This window comes from Liolophura sinensis, chromosome 7, assembly GCF_032854445.1.
Source record: "Liolophura sinensis isolate JHLJ2023 chromosome 7, CUHK_Ljap_v2, whole genome shotgun sequence".
NCBI classification, from domain to species: Eukaryota; Metazoa; Mollusca; class Polyplacophora; order Chitonida; family Chitonidae; genus Liolophura; species Liolophura sinensis.
The window spans coordinates 36,274,968-36,296,330 of NC_088301.1; the positions used below are offsets into that span (position 1 = coordinate 36,274,968).

A 21,363-nucleotide genomic window follows, 5' to 3' on the forward strand; every position below is an offset into this window, starting at 1 on the left:
ATGTGTACATTACTGAGAATTAAATAAGTATTTAGCATTTTGATCCAAAGCTGAAATACTCTGAAATTTGTCAACCATATAAATTGGTAGTTAAAGGTCAGCTTAGTAACAGGTTGGCTGCAGAGAGACCAACACTTCAGATGAATCAGCCAGGAAATGCACTTATCCAACATTCACAACACTGATGTGGAGCCTCCGTGGTAATGGTTATCATGCTAGTGCAGCACAATGATCTAGGAGACTATTATCAATGTGATCGCTGTGAGTTCAAATCAAGCTTCCTTTCTTGTACATTGGAAGGTCTGTCAGCAACCTGCAGATAGTTGTGGATTTCCCCTGGTCTCTGCCTGGTTTCCTGCCACCATAATGTTAACTATCTTCATATAAGTGAAATATTTTTGAGTAAAGCGTAAAACATGAATCAATTATATAAAATAAATATATCAAAATGCTGAAGATAAAATAACCTAGCATGACACTCCAACATATATAAGTTGGAATTAACCACTTCCACTTTTGGCATAGATGCTCTATTGTGCTGTTATGCAGATGCCTTACATCTGGTCATCAAATTGCTGCCTTGTGAAGTTCATAGGGTGGTTAACTGTGGTGATGCCATAGTCAGAAGGGTCCTTCCCAGCAGGAAGCTGGCTCCTCAAAATGATGTTGTTCATCACATTCATATATGATACCAGAGCAGTCCAGCCTTTGTTGTTGAACCATACCTATGTGGAAAATATTTCAAGGTATTTATGACTTATTCTTCTGGTATTATTTATATTATTTAAATTGTACAAACACACAAGCTCTCCTTAGTGGGCAGCCAGGACTGTACATAAAGTCTTAACCTCTTTATCTGTGAAATAAAAAAAAACACACTTTAAATATACAGAATATGGTGAAATGAACTTCAAATGTGATAGAAAATGCTTGCATTTGAAGTTGTTTGTTATGCCGTCAATATGTAGTTGGCAGCGAGTGCACAACATATATACATGTACGTCTACTTGAAATGAAAAAATATGTCAGTATGAGATCATACAGAGGCAAAAATATTCTTGATATGACAAAGAAGAATAAAACCTTCCCGAACAAAACAGTAACAGCAACAATGCCGTTCTCCCAAAGAATTCATCATCATAGATGAAGACATGCAAACTTTCAAGAAATAAAATACTGTAACTTCCTAAATATTTGACGACTCCTTGATGTACAGAAGCTCTATCCTGACCTTACCTTTGCTATATTCCTGACTTCCAGATCTTCAAAGAAGGTTTCCAGATCTTCCCAGAACTGATGATCCTGGTCGATTACTACACTACCATTGTTTGCCGCTTTTGTCAGACGATCTAGCCAATATTTGAGCTGTGTGCTGTTTAGACGCGCTGAGCGATTAATGTCACCAAAACTGAAGCCTCCATACCTGTTCAAACACACAAAGACTTTCAGTGACGTATAATTTTATTACATTTCACATAATACATATGTAACATTAAAATAATCTAAAAATATTTCAGAAAGTCATTGCTCCATGTAAAACATCTCTGAAAACACTTCACACAAGATCAATTGAAATTTGTTATTAAAGCACTATAAACAACAAGTCAGGAAATTTACTTATCTTGTGTGATTCTTTCTATTTATTTAGGGGCCTCCATGGAGCCTCTCACCAATGCGGTCGCTGTGAGTTCAAGTCCAGCTTATGCTGGCTTCCTCTCCGACCATACGTGGGATGGTCTGTCAGCAACCTGCAGATGGTCGTGGGTTTCCCCCGGGCTCTGCCCGGTTTCCACCCACCATAATGCTGGCCGCCGTCATATGAGTGAAATATTCTTGAGTACGGCGTACAAAACCAATCAAATAAATAAATTTTATAAAATAAATAAAATTCTATTTATTTAACGTCAATGATAACCATCCATACCATTACCATAGTCAAATTTATTTTGTATGGCTTGATATATAAAAGGTTCAATGATTTACCGCTTCTTTATGTAAGGTTGCATCTTCTTAACAAGCCAGTCACTGATATTTCTACCAGTCATGTTGTAGAGGTAGTCAGTTGACGTTAACCGTTTAACTGGTGGGGGAGGTATGTCTGTAATGCAGGGCACATGAAGAAAAATAATCAATAACACTTACTATACCTATTTATCAACAAATTAATACACGACTGTTTAATTTAGCCACAAAAATGTGAGCCTTGATGAACAAAGACTAATTAAAAGAGAAACATCTATATATTTGACAGAATGTCACAATCACTGAGTACCAGGTAAAAATAGACAATAGATCTCCACAACTTTTAGAGATTCAGACTTTATTTACAATATTCCAGCACTTAATTAAGACATCACTGAAGTAATGTCACCATTTAATATACTCAGGGGGCTGGCCTGCTTTCCTCACTCAGTTATAACAATTCACCAAGGAGTTTCTTAACGCACATGTTTTGCCAATAGTTTTTCGCATGTAACTCAAAGTACATTTACCCTAATCCCTCAACCATTTAACATATTAAAGAGCAACTTTCAGTGCAATTTAATATGCACATTTATGATTAGATTTTGGAGATAAAACTACACTGCCTAAAAAACAAAGTAGTTGAAATTAAAAAGTATAATTTTATCAGTCTATAAAGAATAAGACCTTCAGAAGATGTTTAAATAAACACCTTGCAAAAGTGTGACAAGTTTAAGAACTAAACTGTATTTTGTGCTCCTGTTCTCCTACCTGGACATTCCTGCCAGCCAGTGGAGCAGTCACATTTGGGTAAAGGCTGAGAAGCATTTGTTGGGGAATCAATCCATGCAGATTCCCTTGAGGGTTCACACCTGTAACCACTGAAACACAAAGGATACGCACTGAGGACACAAGGTAAGCCCAGTCAACACATGGTTTTCAGTCTCACAGGTTGCAGCACCTCTGTCCAGATTATTGTAACAAAATTCTTATATTCCTCAGCAGATTCCTAATAACACTTGCAAAAAAAAAAAAATGCACAAAATGAACAATGAATGGTTGAAACCTGAGTAATTTAAGCAATATGCACTTACTCAATCTGATAAATGCCTGGGTTGAGACATCTGTTTCCTACCCCAGGCTTGGAGAGTAAAGTGTCTTCAAAACCATCTGCCAATGTTGTACCAGGGGCATCGTTACTGAAAAAAAACCAAAGCTAGTAAGTTCCTGCATTATTTTTTTTAACTGCTACTCCCCATCAATAATATAGCATGAACAGCATGTCTTAAAGATGAATAGGATTAACCTAAGCCCTAATTACCTTCAGAATGTAGCAAACTTTGAGTGAGTACTTTCAAACATATATCAGTGTACAACCATTTTTACTGTCATCTGTTTTGTTTCTTGGTGATGAGTGGGGAATTCCCATATCTTAAATATACATGTACTTGAATCCATCAATCGTTTTTACAAGACCTCTGAATAATACCTGACTTACTTTTAGCAGAAATAAAAGATAAGGAACATGCCTTGTAATTGATCATCGGTCAAAACGTTAAGCAAATATTTAAAAAAAAACTGTACTTACACAGACAGTTTTATTATAATTTTTTTGTTTCTAAGAAAATGATACCAGATATATGGTACATGTATATATGGTTCCCCTAGTTTCCCATGACATACCTGTAGAACATGTAGAGATGAGGGTCAGGTCCAGTTGGGGTGTAGAGCCAGGGGTGCAGCTCTAGAGGAGGCTCCTCTGTGACAGGGGGTATCAGCAGCGCAAAGAGCATGGCCAAACACACAAAGGCTGCTGGCAAGATGATCTGTGCACAAGTGCGTTCATAGGTAAGAAAACAGTATATTTATATACGCAGAAACCTGGCATCTATGAATATACTGTATTCGTAAAGAAGGCCGGCACCTTGAATGCTATGTGCTTCATGTGAATAGAAAGTATTTTGAGATAATCAGATATTCTTCTGAGTTCTCTTCACTCTCTTTCCCTGAATACATAATACAGAGCTGGCTAAGATAACAGAAGTATGATCACTTTTATTTATATAATTCGTTGAGCATATTCCATTATTTAACACAAGTCTTATTCCATTTAACAAAATCCTACAACAATGCACAATGAAATTTCACTATAAGTTCAAACCTCAGAGATAAATCCTTTTTTACTGCGTCTGACATGGTGGAATCGCTTGATGAAGAGAGCCAAGAATTGCCTACGTTTAAGTGCCCAGCCAGATACCTGAGTCTTCCCAGCCCCTTCAAACCCTACAGGGCCCTCCTCGGGAACAGAAGCCACAGACTCTGTGAGACAGAAAAACAAAAACAATGTGTTACGACAGGATCAGCTGAATGGTGAAATCTCCTTTGTGGCTTCCAACTGACTTTGGTGTATGTTTGCAATGACTGATCAATTTTGGTACCTTGGTTAAATAAACACAAAAACATCCACACACAGTACATAGTTTTTGTTTGCCTTTTCACCTACCCAAATTCTTCTCATTTTTAGGACAGACATTTGAAATGCTGAAATCAAAGAATTACATTTCTTCCCCAGTTTTTTGGAAAGTAAAGATATGAGTGTGTTGTTTATTAGATGGACAAACCATGTAAAAAATATTCCTGCTACAACTGTATGTATATTGGCTAAACGACAGACCCAAAAATTAGAAGAATTTGGTATTTTGCCACCCATTTAGTCACTGTTTGTACTGTTCATTTCATTTAATCTGAAGGCATTTTTAAATTACAATTACCATAAAATCATAATAATGAATGAGGTTAAGCTTCATATTTTGTTTTTTCTTCTTGTTTTTTTTTTTTTTTTGGACATGGAGACATTGGCTACAAAGGGCAGACCAGACCAGGGATCCCAAACATTAGAAGGAATGTCTGCCACTCTATTAATGACTGATTGCGCTGTTCATTTCTTTTCAACTGAAGGTCTTTTGAAGAACAAATACCATAAAATCCTAATAATGAACAATGTTAAGCTTAATATTTTGTTTTTTGCCGGGTTTTTTTTCTTTGAACACTTCATGCCATACATATTTGTAGTCTGTGAAGAAAAGAGGCAAAATCAGGGTGAAACAGCATGTCACAATGTGAAGATGAGAACATAAAAGGCAAAGAGAGTTAAATCGTTGACTTTGGACAGACTGTAATTCTTCAACCTTCTTCACAGTTATTTCGAAGATATAAATGTACACCTATCTAGAAAAATAATGTAAATTTGAGCATAAAAAGTTCTCTTTTATTTGATAAATATCTCTTTTAGACATCTGCCTTTCATCTTTCATCTGACTATATAATGTGACAAACAGGTGAAGAATTGAAGTATGCCAGAATACAGACCCACAACATCGAAAGCAAATCTCTACACGCACTAACACATTTAACTGATTCTTAACATTTCATCGAATTCTGATTTCCTATTACTGTTATGGATTAAAGAGCCGCTAGCATTACAATCACAGCTCAACACAAATATTACCCTGACCAGTATTTCTTGTTGCAATAAGCAGCTTTAGTTACTCTGTCTGTCTGTCTGTCTGTCTGTCAGTCAGTCAGTCAGTCAGTCAGTAGGTTTGTCAGTCTGTAAACTTTTTAGTATTATATTTTTTAATGCGGGCCATTCACTGTGGAACATCAGGTACATATATTATCTATATATATATATATATATATATATATATATATATATATATATATATATATATATATATATAACATGTTACATATAACCTGTTCCACACCACACGTAAAACATGAAAGGAAAAGCTTCTCTACTATAGGGCACTATCTGCTAGAACATCATTTCTGGTCTAGATCACTGGATTTTGACTTATCACTGAATTCAATGATGAGTCAAAACAAATTAATACATGTACCTAACATTGTTATGTGAACAACTGCCGTCTGCTTCTAAATTTAGCTTGCCACTGTTTACATATGCTGAGTTCAGGGCCTGATGTCTGCCTCTGCCTTAGAATGTTCCAGAATACGCTCAGTTCGGGGCCTGTTTGTTTACAACAAGTGTTCAGGAATTTTCTTATTCTAGAAAATTCCACCAGTCTATATAAGACCTATGAAAGCAGGTCAAAAGAGGAGAAAGGACAATTATTGAGAGTTTTGGATGCTTTTGCTGTGTGTTACTTTAGTAGGCCTTTTGTGCTGAATTTTGGTGTCTTTATAGCCTCTGGCTTTGTTATATCATATCTCCACCGAGCACTTGTTCAGTCTGAACTTGTATATTTAATTTGTGCTCTTGTGTACACAGTGCTTATTAGTGCATGGACCCTGTCTGTGGAATTTTGTGTATATTTTGTCATACACTCAGTTATACTGTGGATTTTCCCTCTTATGAATATTGCCTCTGTGCATTTATGCCTGTGTAGTTTTCAGCATTGTGGAATATATGTGTCCATTTGGAATTGATACCGTTGTACATGTAAGTACTTTAGTACTTGTATAGATATTGCTATCCTTCTTGTTAAACTTAAGTACTTTAGTATTTGTATCTGTTAAGTCTTGTTATCTGTCCTTGTTAAACCTAATAAATTGTTGAAAAATAAAATCTGCTGGTTTTGGTTACTTTTTTGTGCGGCTAAACTGTCATGTATTTCGAACAAGCCATCTCTTTATAATACAGACAGTTTGGGTCGTAACAACATGCAGAGAAATTACAGAAGTGGCACTGTAAAGTCCATGCATAAGGCTGCAACAGAACCTGTAGGCATGTGTTCATGCGATAAACAGGCCCTACGAGGAAATTTTCTGCAAATCAGACATCAAAGCTATGAGCATCAAGAGCACAACAGATATATGACACAGTGTGACTGCTAAAAATATGAATGAAATGCCTTAAGAACTATACCTGCAGCCTTCTTCAGTTTTGCTTGCAATAATAAATCCAATAAAAACAATCAAGAAAACCATTCTATCCATGTGCACATACCCAACAATGCTTTAGTCATGAATAACCATAGATCAAGAAACACATACATGTCCTCATCCAGATATACATGCTTAACAAATGCAAATAACACAAGATTTTGGTGTCTTCATGGATAAACCCGGTTGTTTGTATCCTATTTGGATACACCCCTTTCATATGTACTCCGCCCAGCACATCAAATAAATATGGCTTAACATTATGTAGCTATAAACACACTAGTACATCAATACCAGATAATAAAAAATCAACAACAGATTTCTACTTTGAAAAGTATCAAAATGTATTTCATCTAAAATACATGAATCTGGAAATTACTGTGGACATCCTGTTAATATAGGTCACATGAATGCAAATGTTTGAAAGATCAAACCTCACTATTCTTCCCAGATGTATTTATTCCTTCAAAATTTTCTTGCCATCCTTCCCATTCTTCTCTACCAATATCTCATTATTTACCTAGTTTTAGCTATTCTCATGAAGTCAGTAATGTGTGTCATTTTATTTCTTACCCTATCAAGCGTAGCCTTATGTAGTCACATTTAAATTCTGATTTTGAAAACACCACATCTTTTAAAATCAGAAACAAAATTTACGTTCTTATATTGGCCTATTCATTGATTCCATTTAACTTTCATCAACATTCCTAGGTAATCATAAGCATCGCTGTTAAATCAAATCAGCAGTTGATAACCTCTAAATGGAAGGTCTGAAGCCAAGCAACTGAATACTGTTAACCCCATGCACAGAAGTTGGAAAGGAGAAGGGGCCGATGCAAACCTTGCAGGTTTTCAATGAAAATTTACATACCACATGAGGAAGATATGAGTGGAATATCATCTGAAAAGAAGCTTTCATAGGTATTGAACAGAATACGACAGTTTTCCATTAAGAATGGGCTAGAGATATTGAGAATAGTGTTGTGTATTGCTTAAATCAAGTGCAATGATGAAAAAAAAGATCCAAATTAAACCTTGTATCATTTTCACACCCTGGATCAGCTTTAAAAAAATTAATTCAGGTATATGTAAATGTGGCCCCCGAATAGGAAAACTGGCTTGCTGTGGTGTGATTCAGGGGCAAATGTAGGCCAATAAATGATGTTATGTCAATGATGCTAAGATAACTTGTGACTCACATGATAACACTGAAAAACACTGGTCGACAATGGACTTCATAACTGGATAAAGAATTTACCGTAATTCACAGTAAAGTATGTTTTATCCTAGAATCGCGATGAAAGACACTAAGGCCATAAAAAAATTAATTAAATGTTTCTCAGACACTGGCACCCGATCATGTCACCCCCTGTTCGACTCCCACTCATTTTGCGACCCGCCCTTCATGACTTTTTACAGTACCTACCTAAAAAATTATATAAATCGAGCAAATGAATGAGCAAAATAAAGAGATTCTTTCATTGTTTGCATTTGTCAAAGTGATTTCGCCAAAGGTGCCGCTCTACACTATTTTTTACAAAGCATGCTTCTCCGTAGTTACACTTCCTGGCTACGATGCGCAGTGCATCAGCGCATGCACTGGTCAGTGTTAAAACCTGGATCATCCAATTCACGAAAAACGGGTTTTAAAACGAATAAATATCGGATGTCTGCCCTTTCTTATTTTATTTTTCACAAGACAGATATCTTTCAAAGATGAGAAAATGAAAAAAGATCTTCGCGAGTATTTTCTTTCAAAAGACTGACATCCTTAAGGTAAAAAAAATAATACATTTGTAAAATCCTTGGTAAGCCAGTTTCCAGTTATGATTTTGGCAAATTTGGCCTAAAACTTGCTCAGAGTTCAGTTCTGTCAAGTCTTCCTATCACATGGAAGTTGTTCTGACAATAAGTTCCATACAAACTCCTTGACATTTATTTTCTTAGCATTGCATCATTCATCCTGCTTTGTCTCAGTCTTCATGCCCTACCTCATGTTCAATTCTACCTCCACATGGACATAAAGATTGGCATATTCACAAAATTTACTGGAGTTTGAGTTGTTCAGTTCAGATACAAGGAAATAAAGTATTTTTAGAACCTATCGATACTGAATAAAGTTTGTACAATCAATTGTGTATCAATTATTAATAAAAATAAAATAAAAAAGGAGCCGGTAATGTAGCACCAAAAAAAAAAATAAATAAATAAATAAAAAAACGCTCACCCACTTAAAAAAAAGTGTCTCAGAAACATTTAATTAATTTTTAATGGCCTAACTTCACAGATTTTATGAACAGTTATATATAAATATAGGTAATATTATGGTATCATCGTAAAGTTACCAGTGCCAAATCATGATGTAAAATGCAATAGATTAACTAGACTATGACAAATCAAATCAGAAAACACACCTGTGTCTAGCTCATCATCAGTGGTCAGCATCTGGACATCCCCCTGTGGTTTATTGCGGCCGAAGAATCCTCGACATTTACTTCTGAAACTGAGACGAGTGACTGGACGAGGAATTTTCCCACCTAAGAAAGAAAAGGTGTATTGCGATATTTATTTATGTATTGACACCTTGATACTGAAACCCTTGCTCAAGATGACGTCACTCAATCAAAACACAAAAAGATTTTAACTGGAGATCAATATAGCCATGGCAATTTTGGTATAATACACATTTATTTGTGTCTAAATATTCCTGGACCAGAGAGAGAGCAAGCTTTGTTTGCATTTAAAAGGAATACACCATGAACATAATTACAGCTTGTTGCAGGGAATACAGCCCTTCATACTTTACTCCAATTATGTACACAAAGGGGTAATTATTGTAGGAGTACGTTCATCATAAGGAGTCAAAAGGTCCATTTCTAAAGCTCAGCATGCATGTGGACCTCAACACCCAACTCAACTCAACCTGACTCAATCCATTATCCTGCATCTGACAAAATACTCCACTTTTCATTGGACAACAACGGTCACGTGTGGTTCAGATATTTTCTCGAATCCTGTAGGCTACGTCAAATGTTTGATGAGAAGGTTATTTCCCTTTGTTGGGTCCAACGACAGTTACACCTATACATCAGTCTTCTGCACTGAATTGATAGGTGCTGACGCCTCGCCCCCTATGAGGATTATTGACACCATATATTCGTGTATCCTATCACTGAGTAACTATGCTATCAGCATATATCATCATATGGCTATCAGTATCTGGGATCAACTGTGTATGACCAGTAGAGTCGGGTCTTTAGCTCTCATGTATTCTGAGCCTTAAGCATTCCACATTAATTCACCTTCGATGTAGTTCTCCAAATTTTCTCTGCTCTTCTCGTCTTGATCAACTCCATCGTTTCCAGATTCATCAGCTACTTTCAGGAACACCTGAAATAGAAACCATTTAAACATACATGTAATGTCATTTTACAAAGCTAAGTATTCCACATTAAACTGAAGTCTATTCACAGCAGAGCAACACATGCGCTTCACAATTCAATAAATTAATTGTCTGCCCCCAATCCTGTACTGCCAAATGTCCTCAAAAGTGATTCATATCAAAAACTAGAATCTGTAGAAACAATTTCTAAGTGCATATACTGATAGCACAATATGAAAACTAGTCTATATAGAAAAGTGACTGGCTCTTTAAACAAAGCTTAATGAATTAAATTATTACATATTACATATTTTTCAAGGGTTCCACTTGTAGACTTTGGGTAATCTGTTTAAACAAAATTTTAACCTTGCCTTGCATATGAATACAACCATGCAGGCAACTGATCAGAAACAGGCATTCATATTTCAATATCATCCAACTTTTACCTCTTCTAAACTGGTATCTGACACGCCATAACTTGAGATTCCCAGGTCATCGTGACATTTCTCCAGAGCCAGAAACAGGTTGGTAAATCGGCCATCATGGGACCCTTCCTCAGGGAGCTGGAAGCAAAGTTCTGTGCCAACATTCTCTACCAAGTAGGCTTCTGATACATACTTCTGGATGAAAGCCGTAACTCGGGCAACAGAAAATCCTGGAAAGGATTATGTATTTGAATATCATGTTGCTGTTTTTAGACACGGAAACATACATTATAATAGAACAATGGATTCTAGCAATTTCTACCTGTTTTCAGGTGATTTTTGGCAGTTTTTATTTTTCTGACCATTTTTGGTTTAAATAGATCACAGTAACAAGGTCTGAAATCACACTTTAAATGTGAAGATATATTCACTTGTCTATAATTTGTAGACATAATTCTCAAAGCAAATAAAAATTCACATAAAACTAAAACAATATAATTTTGCTGTAAAAAGCTGTAGTGTAGGACCACAATTAAATCCAATCTGTAATTTCAATTATAATCCAATTACAACGATTTTAAAAGATATTCTGTTGTTAAAAACAAAAATAAAAAAAGTGGCATGTCCTCACCTGGAATCATGGTGGCTCCCTCCGGTGGTGGGGTAGGAGGGTCAGAAGGGGGGTCACTGTCACTTCTGTCTGATTTCAACCCTTCAGCATAACCTTCATCTACTTCAGATATGACCGGCTGTAGGATATAAGAAAGATAAAAATACCACTGCACCTGGTACAATCAACGGATACAATCAACTGACGAGAGATTACAGCAAGTCCTAGAGACAAAGTTGTTTTCACGTAAAATGAGTTTTTCACTTTTACAGGCATGTGCATACCTGGACGTCCACTAATGTGCGCACACTGGCAGCTGTAGAAGGTCTGGAGTCAGGCTTTTCTGGACTACGTGAGCGGGGTGAATCATCCATGCTTTTGGTAAGTTCGCTCTCCTCTTGACTGTCATCACTCTTCACAACGGTCAGATAATAACCACTGCCATAACGATTCTTCAGAAACAGGCTTGATCCACAGCACTTAAGCTTTCCTTGGGATATAATGGCAATTCTGTCTCCAAGCACATCAGCCTCGTCCATATGGTGGGTGGACAGAATGATGGTGCGTTCTGTGAAGGATAGTATCACGTCCACAGATAAACCAAGAATTATGCAAAACAATTATGTCAAATGAAAATTACCAACAGATCTATCAGACTGAAGAACATGATTATAGATATACAATCTTCTTTCTCTTTTTGTTTATTTATTTGCACTGTGTAATGTTAAACACCATGCTCAAGAATTTATCACTGTACAACTGAAGTCTAATTTTAATAGAGAAGGGGAAACACGAATGCTCACACAAACCACCGGCTTTCACCAGGCACTTGGTGTACACTTTCCGTTTTTAAACAAGAGGTGGATTTAACCAACAACCTCATAAAAACCATTACTGTAACAGATGAGCCAGTATTAACCGAGCCCCAATTACGTATGAAGTTTAGTTGTTCAGCAAATATAAATCTAAACAGGAAGTCATACTTTTTCTGAACTTCAGCAGAAGTTCCCAGATACTTCTCCTGGCATAAGGGTCCACGCCTGCAGTTGGTTCATCCAGAATGACGGTCCTGGACCCTCCCACAAATGCAATGGCTACAGACAGTTTCCTCTTCATTCCACCTTTGAGGTAAGAGAGGAAAAGAATGCTTCACTTACTGTTCTTTAAGTCACATGTTTGGAAACGTACATGGTTAACAGACCATCAATGATGTTTTTTTAAAAACTAAGATTACTACATGTGGTATACATTGCTTATGGCCATCTTCAGGAATTGTGATGGCACCTGCAATGTATCATTACTGCCACTAGCCTCAGAACTTTCACATATGAAAATACTGTACCTTTCATAATAGCTTTTAAGTCATAATATGGAAATCGAACATGACAAGCTAAATGTACTGGTAGTTTTTAAGTAAGCTAATAGGCAGCTCATAGTTCAATCAGTTTAATACTAAAAGTTACACAAATTATTTAAAGTTTAAAGAAACATGCACACTCAGTAATTAGAAATAAATTTTATATCGAGATAAGACAGCTTATAAAGAGCTCTGCTCCTAACATTTCACACATTACCTGACAAAGACTTTGACAGTTCTGTTCTCTTGTTAAGCAATCCTACATCCTCTATCATTTGTGGCATTTCAACTTTAACATCTTTTGATTTCATGCCTTTCAACCTGGCATAGAACCACAGATGTTCCTCCACTGTCAATCTGCAATTTAAAAAAATCATGCATAAAAACAAAGAAGCATTTCTTAGACCTGAAAGCTGTCGCTTTTAGCTCAGGCTCATTAGCATCAAGAGCCTTTGGAAAATCCTAATGTTAATAATAATGTGTCTGATCCATTTCTGGCTTACACCTATACCTAGATAACATTATGGACCAGAGGTCACAAAGCTGTGCATGCCGAAGAACAGTATGGAAATTTAATCAGTAACTTTCTGAAAACCAGATATTTGTTACCCTCACAAGCAGATATCACAGACACCAATTCATAATAAAACTTTTTGAATATATTTTATGACTTTCACATAAACATAAAATATCATGTTTTCAGCAACTCCTACATGCATTCAAAATAGTGACGACTGAACTGACCCATCAAAAAGTACATTGTGCTGTGGACACATGCCAAGACTGTGTCTAATATCATCCATCTCAGACCGAATGTCTTTACCGTAGATATATGCTGTGCCATCTGTGGGAGGGAACAAACCTGTAAGTACTGACCTGAAAAACAAAGGAAATGCATGGTTTTGAAACAATGTAATTTTTTGCAGCTGCACAAGATTAACATTGAGTTTATTACAGCATTTGGACAAAACCTTATTTTCAGTTCACTTGTGTTTGAACATCAGGAACTGACTGATAATTAAAATAACCAGAATAACTGCAATTGCCAATCAAAATACTATATTAGCCTATTTGAAAAAAATATTTTTGCCCCTCAACAAAATACATTTAGTGGGTGAGGTTTTCATTCATGTGTAGTTCAGAAAGGTTCTATGCCATGACTTACATTGTAGTTGTCTTGCCTGCTCCATTGTGTCCAAGGAATGATGTGATCTGGCCTTCATAGAAGTTCATTGAGAGCCCATCTACAGCTACCTTTTTACCTGCACGGTACACCTTCCTCAAGTTTCTTATAGCCACACCTAGCTCGTGGCCCACTGGTTCTCGCTCTATATTTCGAGAATCTGACAATTCAAGACAAAGCTGTACAATACTGTATATACAGATCATATTTTTTTTGACATTCTGTCAAGGAAGGGATAATAAAGGTTCTTATCTAAACTATAATTCCAAAACCCAAAATGTCACACATTTACTGGCAAAAAGGTATTCTGGCAATTCTGTTACAAGCAGTTTGTCAGTAATACATTCTGGAGAAAAACTAGTTTCACTGTGTAAGGTAGTGTATCTCCAAAATATATGTACCCTAAATGACCTCAAAATTTAGCGCACAAAGGTGCATCTTTAGAGACAAATAAATGTCCCAAAATATTCTTTTTGGTGCTGAAACTTACAATTTTCCAATAGAATATCATCTCAGGTTCCAAGCAAACCTCAAAACACCTTTCTAAAATCAATAGAACTCCCCGAATCAGGAAAAGTAGGCAAGTTAGTCATGGACAAAATTTGTGGTCATTTGTATATATACAAAACATTAGTATACATATGGCTTACCAGTGCCACTCAATTCATAGGCTGTATGGTCCAGGGTATAGCTCATTCCTGATGGACCAGTTCTCTCCACATGTTCTACATGTTTATTCCGTGTACCCATCCAATAAGACTTCTGGACTGGGAAATACCATTTTCTTGGAATACCATATTGACCTACAATGTTAACTTCAATTAGTATCTGTGAACTAACTTGTTGTTTTTCAACATACATTTCAGTATACATGAAGTTATAAGTGATATATTTATGTACACACTGTAAGTAATACATAACTACTAAGTTATACAAAGTCCCATAAAGTTTTCAATTCCTAAATAGCCAAACTAACAAGTTAATAATAAAATATATTAAAAATAATGAAGATAATTTCAAGCAATTGTATAGGTTGGCCTTGTCCAACCCCAGATCATTAATTTAACCTGGCCCAAATATTGAATTAATGCACCAACACTAACCAAAATCATCAAGTTCCAGGCCTCATCACAAAATGGTTTCCAACTTTCCCCAAAAACATTTGTATATTACAGCTCTGATCACATTTTTAGAGATTTCATTAATATATGAATGAAATTTTACTGAGACTTGCCCAGTAGATTCAGAGGCATGGTGTTGTCAAGGTCTTATGAGAAAATAAATGGAACATTTAATTAAGTAGTCTTCCTGTACTAAATTTCACATTAAAACATAAATATAATAATAATCAAAACTTTTTTTAAAAAAAAAGACAGATATTTTTGGCAAGCTAGCTGATGGAAAAGATGATGTCAATATCCTGGTCAAAGAGGTACACATGTACTGCAGTACAGTTTTAGTTCACTGACCTGGAAAAACAGCCTCCAAATACCAGGTCAATACGCCGTAGACTACTGCGTCAACCAACATCATGACAATGCACTTGAGCATGCTGAAGTCATCATCAGGGACGGGACTGCTTCCTATGTTACTCCACTGTATACCTACAGCCTGTTGCTCGTAACGGGCAATATAGCTGCAGGCAAAGCCAAATGCCACATTGTTTGACAGACACTGCAAACAAATAAATACCTATGATATTTTGAGTATGTTGCTGATTTTGGATAATGAAAAGTGGCAGAGATTCTAACTTTTGTAGCATTATACTTACTTACTAGTCATGGGAAGAAATATTACCAGCACCCATTGAGTGCTAAATGTAAACAAAAATATATATATATATATTTTTCATCAGTAAAATTCAAACTGTCAAATAGGTGTTTGATGGGAATGTTAGTGCAAGTTGATGGTACAAGCAAGTTTGGATTGTTGTGTACGATTTCTCTATGCTTTCAACAATATTTCAGTCATATCATTTTGTTTGATTAGTGTTTAACGTCATACTCAATTAGGCATAAGCCTATGGTTCCTCTCTGTTCTACCAAAGCAGCTATATGTAAATAGTCGTGCTAAACATAACACAATATAACAATATACAGCTTCTATTTTTACTGAAAGTAAGGCCCAAGCAAGTAACATTAACACATGTAATATGAGTAATATTAATAAAGCCCTTGGCATGGCCTACATCAGGTGTCAGTGCAATGAGGAAAATGTATATATTTATTTATTTGATTCTTGTTTGACATCATACTCATGAAGTTTTCACTTAATGTCTGCTTCTGGTAAGGAGGATTCAAGAGTGGAGCAAACTGGACTACCCTGAGTAAACCATTAAGCTTTGACAAATTATAGACAAACTTCCCACACACAACATTCAGATAAATGTGTGCACGTTTTAGGGGGGGGGGGGGGGGTGAGGTGGGAGGGGGGGGGGAGAATACAAGTGATTTTAATGAACAATATACTGTGCAAGCGACCACACAATCATCATAAACTGATTAGCCTTACTGTCACTAAGGCCCCACGATAGTACTAATAATAACAATACTAGTATACCATTATTTATGAACACTTGTTTAATATTCTTATCAATGAAGTTAAATAGAAGCCATGGTGATCAATGCGTGGTACAAACAGGAAAGAGGAAAAAATAAGTTACATGTATTAAGGTTTGTCACAAGTATCTAGCAGTGACAATGTCACCTTTCCACAAACAAATATGAAGATCCATCTACAACATATCTGTCTTGTGTCTTCATATTTTCGCTTTCATCAAACAAAACCACTTTCATGATCTTTTATGTGGTGTGATACAGGTTTCCTCAAATGTTGTATGTCAACAAATGTGGTCATGTATGCAGGCTGTCCCTTCCCACACTGGAATGAGGCAATAAAACCATCTCGGAACATATAGCTGAAGAGCTTTCCAGAAAATAGCGACCAGTTTATTTTTATCATATTAACTTTATTAAAAGGTAAGAAAAAAATTTCATATTAAAAAAAAAAAAGTTAACCTTTTACTAGTGTAATAATCATGCTGGCCCAAATGAATATGATATTCATACCTTAACAATAACAACAAAAGTGACTAACAGAAACAGCAGGCCACAAGTAAGTAACTGTATCAGCCGAAGAGTTGTAGGGCCAGTGGGACAGGATTGATCTTCGACTTATGTAGAAAATCATGTTTGTTTGGATGAGAAGATGGAAAAAGAAATAAGTAGCAAACTTTTGTCTCCGAGACCATGCTTCACCACACTTTCCATGATAATGACAGGTACAAGCAATTAGTATACATACACCTAACAACTTCAAAGGTGTCCCGATGTACTCTTCCCACTGAACCATCTGTGTGTAGGGCAGGTAGAGGATGAAGTAGATAAAGCCTGCACAGACAGCAGCCAAGTTTGCCTGTGAGAAGAACACGCTGATGAGGAAACACTGCATCACCGTGGAAACCATGAATGCCAGCAGGAAGACGAGCATCACAGAAGGATCAGTGTACTCCAGCACTTTGCCGTACTGAAATGCAAACACAAAACCATTACATCTACATGGATATCCCCCACAAAAATACATAGATCACATAGATCATGATGAAGAAAACCTACTTTGAGACAAAAAAATACAATAAAAAATACAGCCAATGCTTTTGCAAACATAATTTAATATTCAGTGTTTTTTGAAAATAATGCAGAGTGTACTGGAAATCATAAGGAATATACGTGATGAATTATACAAGTAAGTGAAAAATTCTTGAGTACAAAGTTACACTCATCAAATAAAAAAATTGAAATCAATACACACGTATAGTGTTTACAACACAACCACTTGTAATAAGGGACGTCATATATACCTTAAGTGTAATGACAAACAGGATGATGGTGATGAACATAAGGTCCAAAGCGTTAATGAACCATGCCACCCAGTGCACCCCGTTCCCAAGACCCATCATCTTCATCACTTCCTTCAGCCTCTGTTCCTTCTCATGTACAATGCTTTTGACGATCATGGCCACAGACAGGATCCATGAGAGCACCATGAACAGAGGTAATGACCTTGAGATGGCAAACACAAACCTGGCAACAAACAAATATAGCTATCCTTGAATGACATTTAATTGCAGATTTATCCGCGATAAATCAGAACAGATTGACAGAATATCTGTATAAAATCACTTTGTTGATGAAATCCGATTTCATCCACCACTAGCCTGGTAATTTGAATTTATCATTGTCGACCACATACAATTTTACTTATTAAATATCCCATAACTAATCATTAGGAGGCCACTCACAAATCTTTGTACATTGAATTTCTTGAAACTTTTTCACAAATAGTCTTGTTTAGAGGACTCTGGAATTTGCAGTTCCAGAAACAGAAGAGCGTCCTTCCATTCCTTCATTTTGTAAACTTCTCTAACAGAAAGCACTTCTTCTTCAGTGCTTCAAGCAGAAGAGCCAGAAGAGAAGAGCAAAGTTTTTTAAAATTGCCACTGTATTTTCCACAACCAACAATGCTGTCTTACCTGTCTCTGGTGTAGCATGGGTACGGGAACTGCTGAGCAACAATTCCCGTCTCTATGTCCTTCCCTGTCTGCTCGCTGATGATGGCATGATCTATCATGTCCTGAAGGTATGCAAACCCATAAGTCAAATACTTCAGGTCTGGGGTGGGGCGACGACGGGATCCAGGCGTCCAGTACCTTTCATATATAATTTAGAGTATAGATTAATGAAGCTGTTATAAGAAACTTGCCTATTTGTATGAGAGATGACTAGCATAATAACAATAACGCACATGTTTAACCTTTTCAACTTTTTCAGCAGAATTTAATCGTACAATTATCATAAAAATAATGATCAAAAGGATTTGTTGGGTGTCATTAAAGATTATTTCTCTACACCCCATACTTCTCTCAGAATGTTTCAAAATATTGGTTGCAGAGGCAGTTGAGCAGTTGAAAGGCTTGAAGATTTAGGGTATGTCTATTTACGATGAACTTAATGAGGTAAATGTATGTTTACATGTATATGAATGCGTCTATTTATGGTAAAGTAAGAAACACTGTATCTGTACCAAAACCTCAAACAACAGTTTTACAAGAGAGCCATGTTATTTCATTCTCATTGAGCATGAGTTCCAAATCATTCCATTTAACACTTCACATCTACCACCACAAAACTGAGTGCCAATTCATAACAATGTAAAACATTTTGTAATGAATGAATAAATAATTACAACAATTGTAACTAAAGACATGTAAAAATATATATATGTATATATAATGACACACCTTGAAAATGCACAACATAGAAGTTGGCAAAATTTGTATATGAATTGAAAGTATAGAGGAAAACAACATTTGTAAGTGATAAAGACAAACGACAACATTCTTCTGTGGTTTGTCTTCTTCTACAGTAAATACTGATCAGCACTTGTTGTTTGTCATACTAGTGCAAACCAAAGTCCATTTTGCATTTTCAAAGTGTTTCAGTAAAACTATTTTTCCTTACTTGTCCTCTATTTTCTTGGTGCTGTCTACTTTGTCTGCATCCATTCTGATCTTATAGCTCACATGGCTTGGTAAAACACTGGTGTTAGTTCCATCCACATCAAACACTACAGCTGTGAACAGTCAGACCTCCAGGTTAAACGGTACATGCATTTATCTTCTGTTTTTAACTTGAACAACTTAATTACTTCTTCTTTGTTTTATCGTTATGGCTTCAACTTGTTTTGCTAAGATGCATTCTAAGGTAAAAAAGCATAAAACATCTCAGTAAATCAGTTTTCCCAAACTATTATTAGACAAATATCAAACTGACACATAATATTTTTAAGTGAACAGAAGCAGTTTACTTACCAGCCCAGAATGTGTTTGTACCAATGAGTTTGATACTGTGATAAGTCAGGTCTATTTCATCCTTAACTGGGAAAAACTTGTTGGCCTGAAAACACTGTGAATGAAATTTGGCAGGTTACCATCAGGAGATTCACGACTCTTATTTTTAACTTTCCCCAAGATACAAACAGGAAAAAAAAGTTTAACATTTATAAGTGACAGTCAATTCGATGTAGGCTGTCTCTGAAACTCATCTACTGAAGTGGGGGGTCTGGTAGCCCACTACCAAACTTTCTCTGCATATCCAATATTTTAAGATTCAAAGACAACCCTGAAATTTATTTGGATTTATTTGGTGCTAATAAAAAAAAGATAAAAAAGAACTCTTTTCTACCACTGGATTTAAAACACCATTCAAACTATGTTTTCACTTCATGGAAAATGCTACAGTCAAATACAGTGGGTCTAATGTCTCCTTGTATTAACCAAAGAACATCTTATACAATTCCTTTTCGGTGGTCTTACCTCGGTGTAATTCCTAATGGCGTTAAACATGTCTGAGGTGTAGTCCAGAGATTTCCTCCATGAGTACTGGTCAGGATCACCTCTAAGTCGCAAGTACCGAGAGTATTTCTTACACTGATCTGCAAACCTGGGCTGGAGTGTGCACAAAGGGGAGGCAAAGTATCTCTGCAAAGAATAAACACCATTTCTTTAACATACCAAAATATGTACCATGTATAATGATGTGAACATAACCACCTTGAAATCAGTTATATAGTCACTCAAAAAAGAAGGTACATGAATTTATATAAATATTCTCTATACCTATCAACAAGCTGCTTACTTTGAAAAAACAATGTTAACTATATTTTATTTATTTTTTAGATTGATGTTAGATAATCAATAATTGTTCATATATATATATTTCAAGTTTGTAGGTGAATAAAATCAGATTGACCTCTGCAGACCATCACTCTTCCTTAAGTACTTGACAAACCTCCTGATTTTAAGAAGCAGCAACAGCAGCAAGAGCTGGATTTGAACATTTGAACAGTATTAACCATCTGAGTCAGCAAGGATTTCGGCTTCACATTAAAACATTTAAATTGTTATTACTGTCTTATATTATAATATCATAAAATAACTTTAGTAAATCAGTTTTACTCTCAGTAGCTTGATATTTTCACTCGTTTCCAAATAGTTAATGAGAGTAGGTTTATATTCCTCCCAGTCATCTGCAATTTTGATCAAGCGACCAAACTCTTCAAATGTTCTGTTAGCCTGAAAAAAAAAAATGCAAAAATAACTACAACTGCATGCAGTTATACGGCTTCCAAGCAGTCTGTACACATAGCTTTTAGTGTTCACTCTCTAAAACTTTTCCACTTTATCCATTTATGTTGTGCATGTATTCCTAAAAGTAAGCTTTGTTTTGCGCAAACCTTGTCTTCTTTACTAGAGGCTAACCAGGCCCCTGTGATTGACAGATATCTACATGTGTTTCAGACAACCACTAAGCTATTAGTAAAGCAGTCAGTCTGTGCATGGCAGGTCGTGGATTCATACATGGAAGTATAAACTTGCTACTACACAGGCCATGTTTTTGCATTATTTCTTATAAAAAGGCATGGTAAGTCTGAGAAGGGATCGCAGAGTGTGTCTCAGGCAGTTAAACAGCGAAGATG

General features: G+C 36.0%; 1 protein-coding gene across 1 annotated transcript in view; it reads right to left on the reverse strand.

Annotated features, from left to right (window-relative positions):
- LOC135471871 (phospholipid-transporting ATPase ABCA1-like) overlaps positions 1-21,363 on the reverse strand; it is a 48,451-nt gene that overhangs the window by 13,417 nt on the left and 13,671 nt on the right. Inside the window, exons 11-36 of the mRNA XM_064751281.1 lie at positions 20,843-20,959; positions 20,201-20,365; positions 19,697-19,790; positions 19,347-19,458; positions 18,359-18,535; positions 17,687-17,909; positions 17,131-17,352; positions 15,297-15,501; positions 14,478-14,630; positions 13,810-13,987; positions 13,389-13,520; positions 12,862-13,001; positions 12,271-12,408; positions 11,572-11,855; positions 11,309-11,426; positions 10,699-10,907; positions 10,173-10,260; positions 9,285-9,407; positions 7,742-7,771; positions 4,124-4,281; positions 3,646-3,788; positions 3,057-3,161; positions 2,734-2,843; positions 1,984-2,098; positions 1,237-1,423; positions 559-725 (exon numbers count right to left, since the gene is read on the reverse strand). Of these exons, the coding sequence (XP_064607351.1) occupies positions 559-725; positions 1,237-1,423; positions 1,984-2,098; positions 2,734-2,843; positions 3,057-3,161; positions 3,646-3,788; positions 4,124-4,281; positions 7,742-7,771; positions 9,285-9,407; positions 10,173-10,260; positions 10,699-10,907; positions 11,309-11,426; positions 11,572-11,855; positions 12,271-12,408; positions 12,862-13,001; positions 13,389-13,520; positions 13,810-13,987; positions 14,478-14,630; positions 15,297-15,501; positions 17,131-17,352; positions 17,687-17,909; positions 18,359-18,535; positions 19,347-19,458; positions 19,697-19,790; positions 20,201-20,365; positions 20,843-20,959 (3,893 nt within the window). The remainder of the gene's footprint in view (positions 1-558; positions 726-1,236; positions 1,424-1,983; positions 2,099-2,733; positions 2,844-3,056; positions 3,162-3,645; positions 3,789-4,123; positions 4,282-7,741; positions 7,772-9,284; positions 9,408-10,172; positions 10,261-10,698; positions 10,908-11,308; positions 11,427-11,571; positions 11,856-12,270; positions 12,409-12,861; positions 13,002-13,388; positions 13,521-13,809; positions 13,988-14,477; positions 14,631-15,296; positions 15,502-17,130; positions 17,353-17,686; positions 17,910-18,358; positions 18,536-19,346; positions 19,459-19,696; positions 19,791-20,200; positions 20,366-20,842; positions 20,960-21,363) is intronic.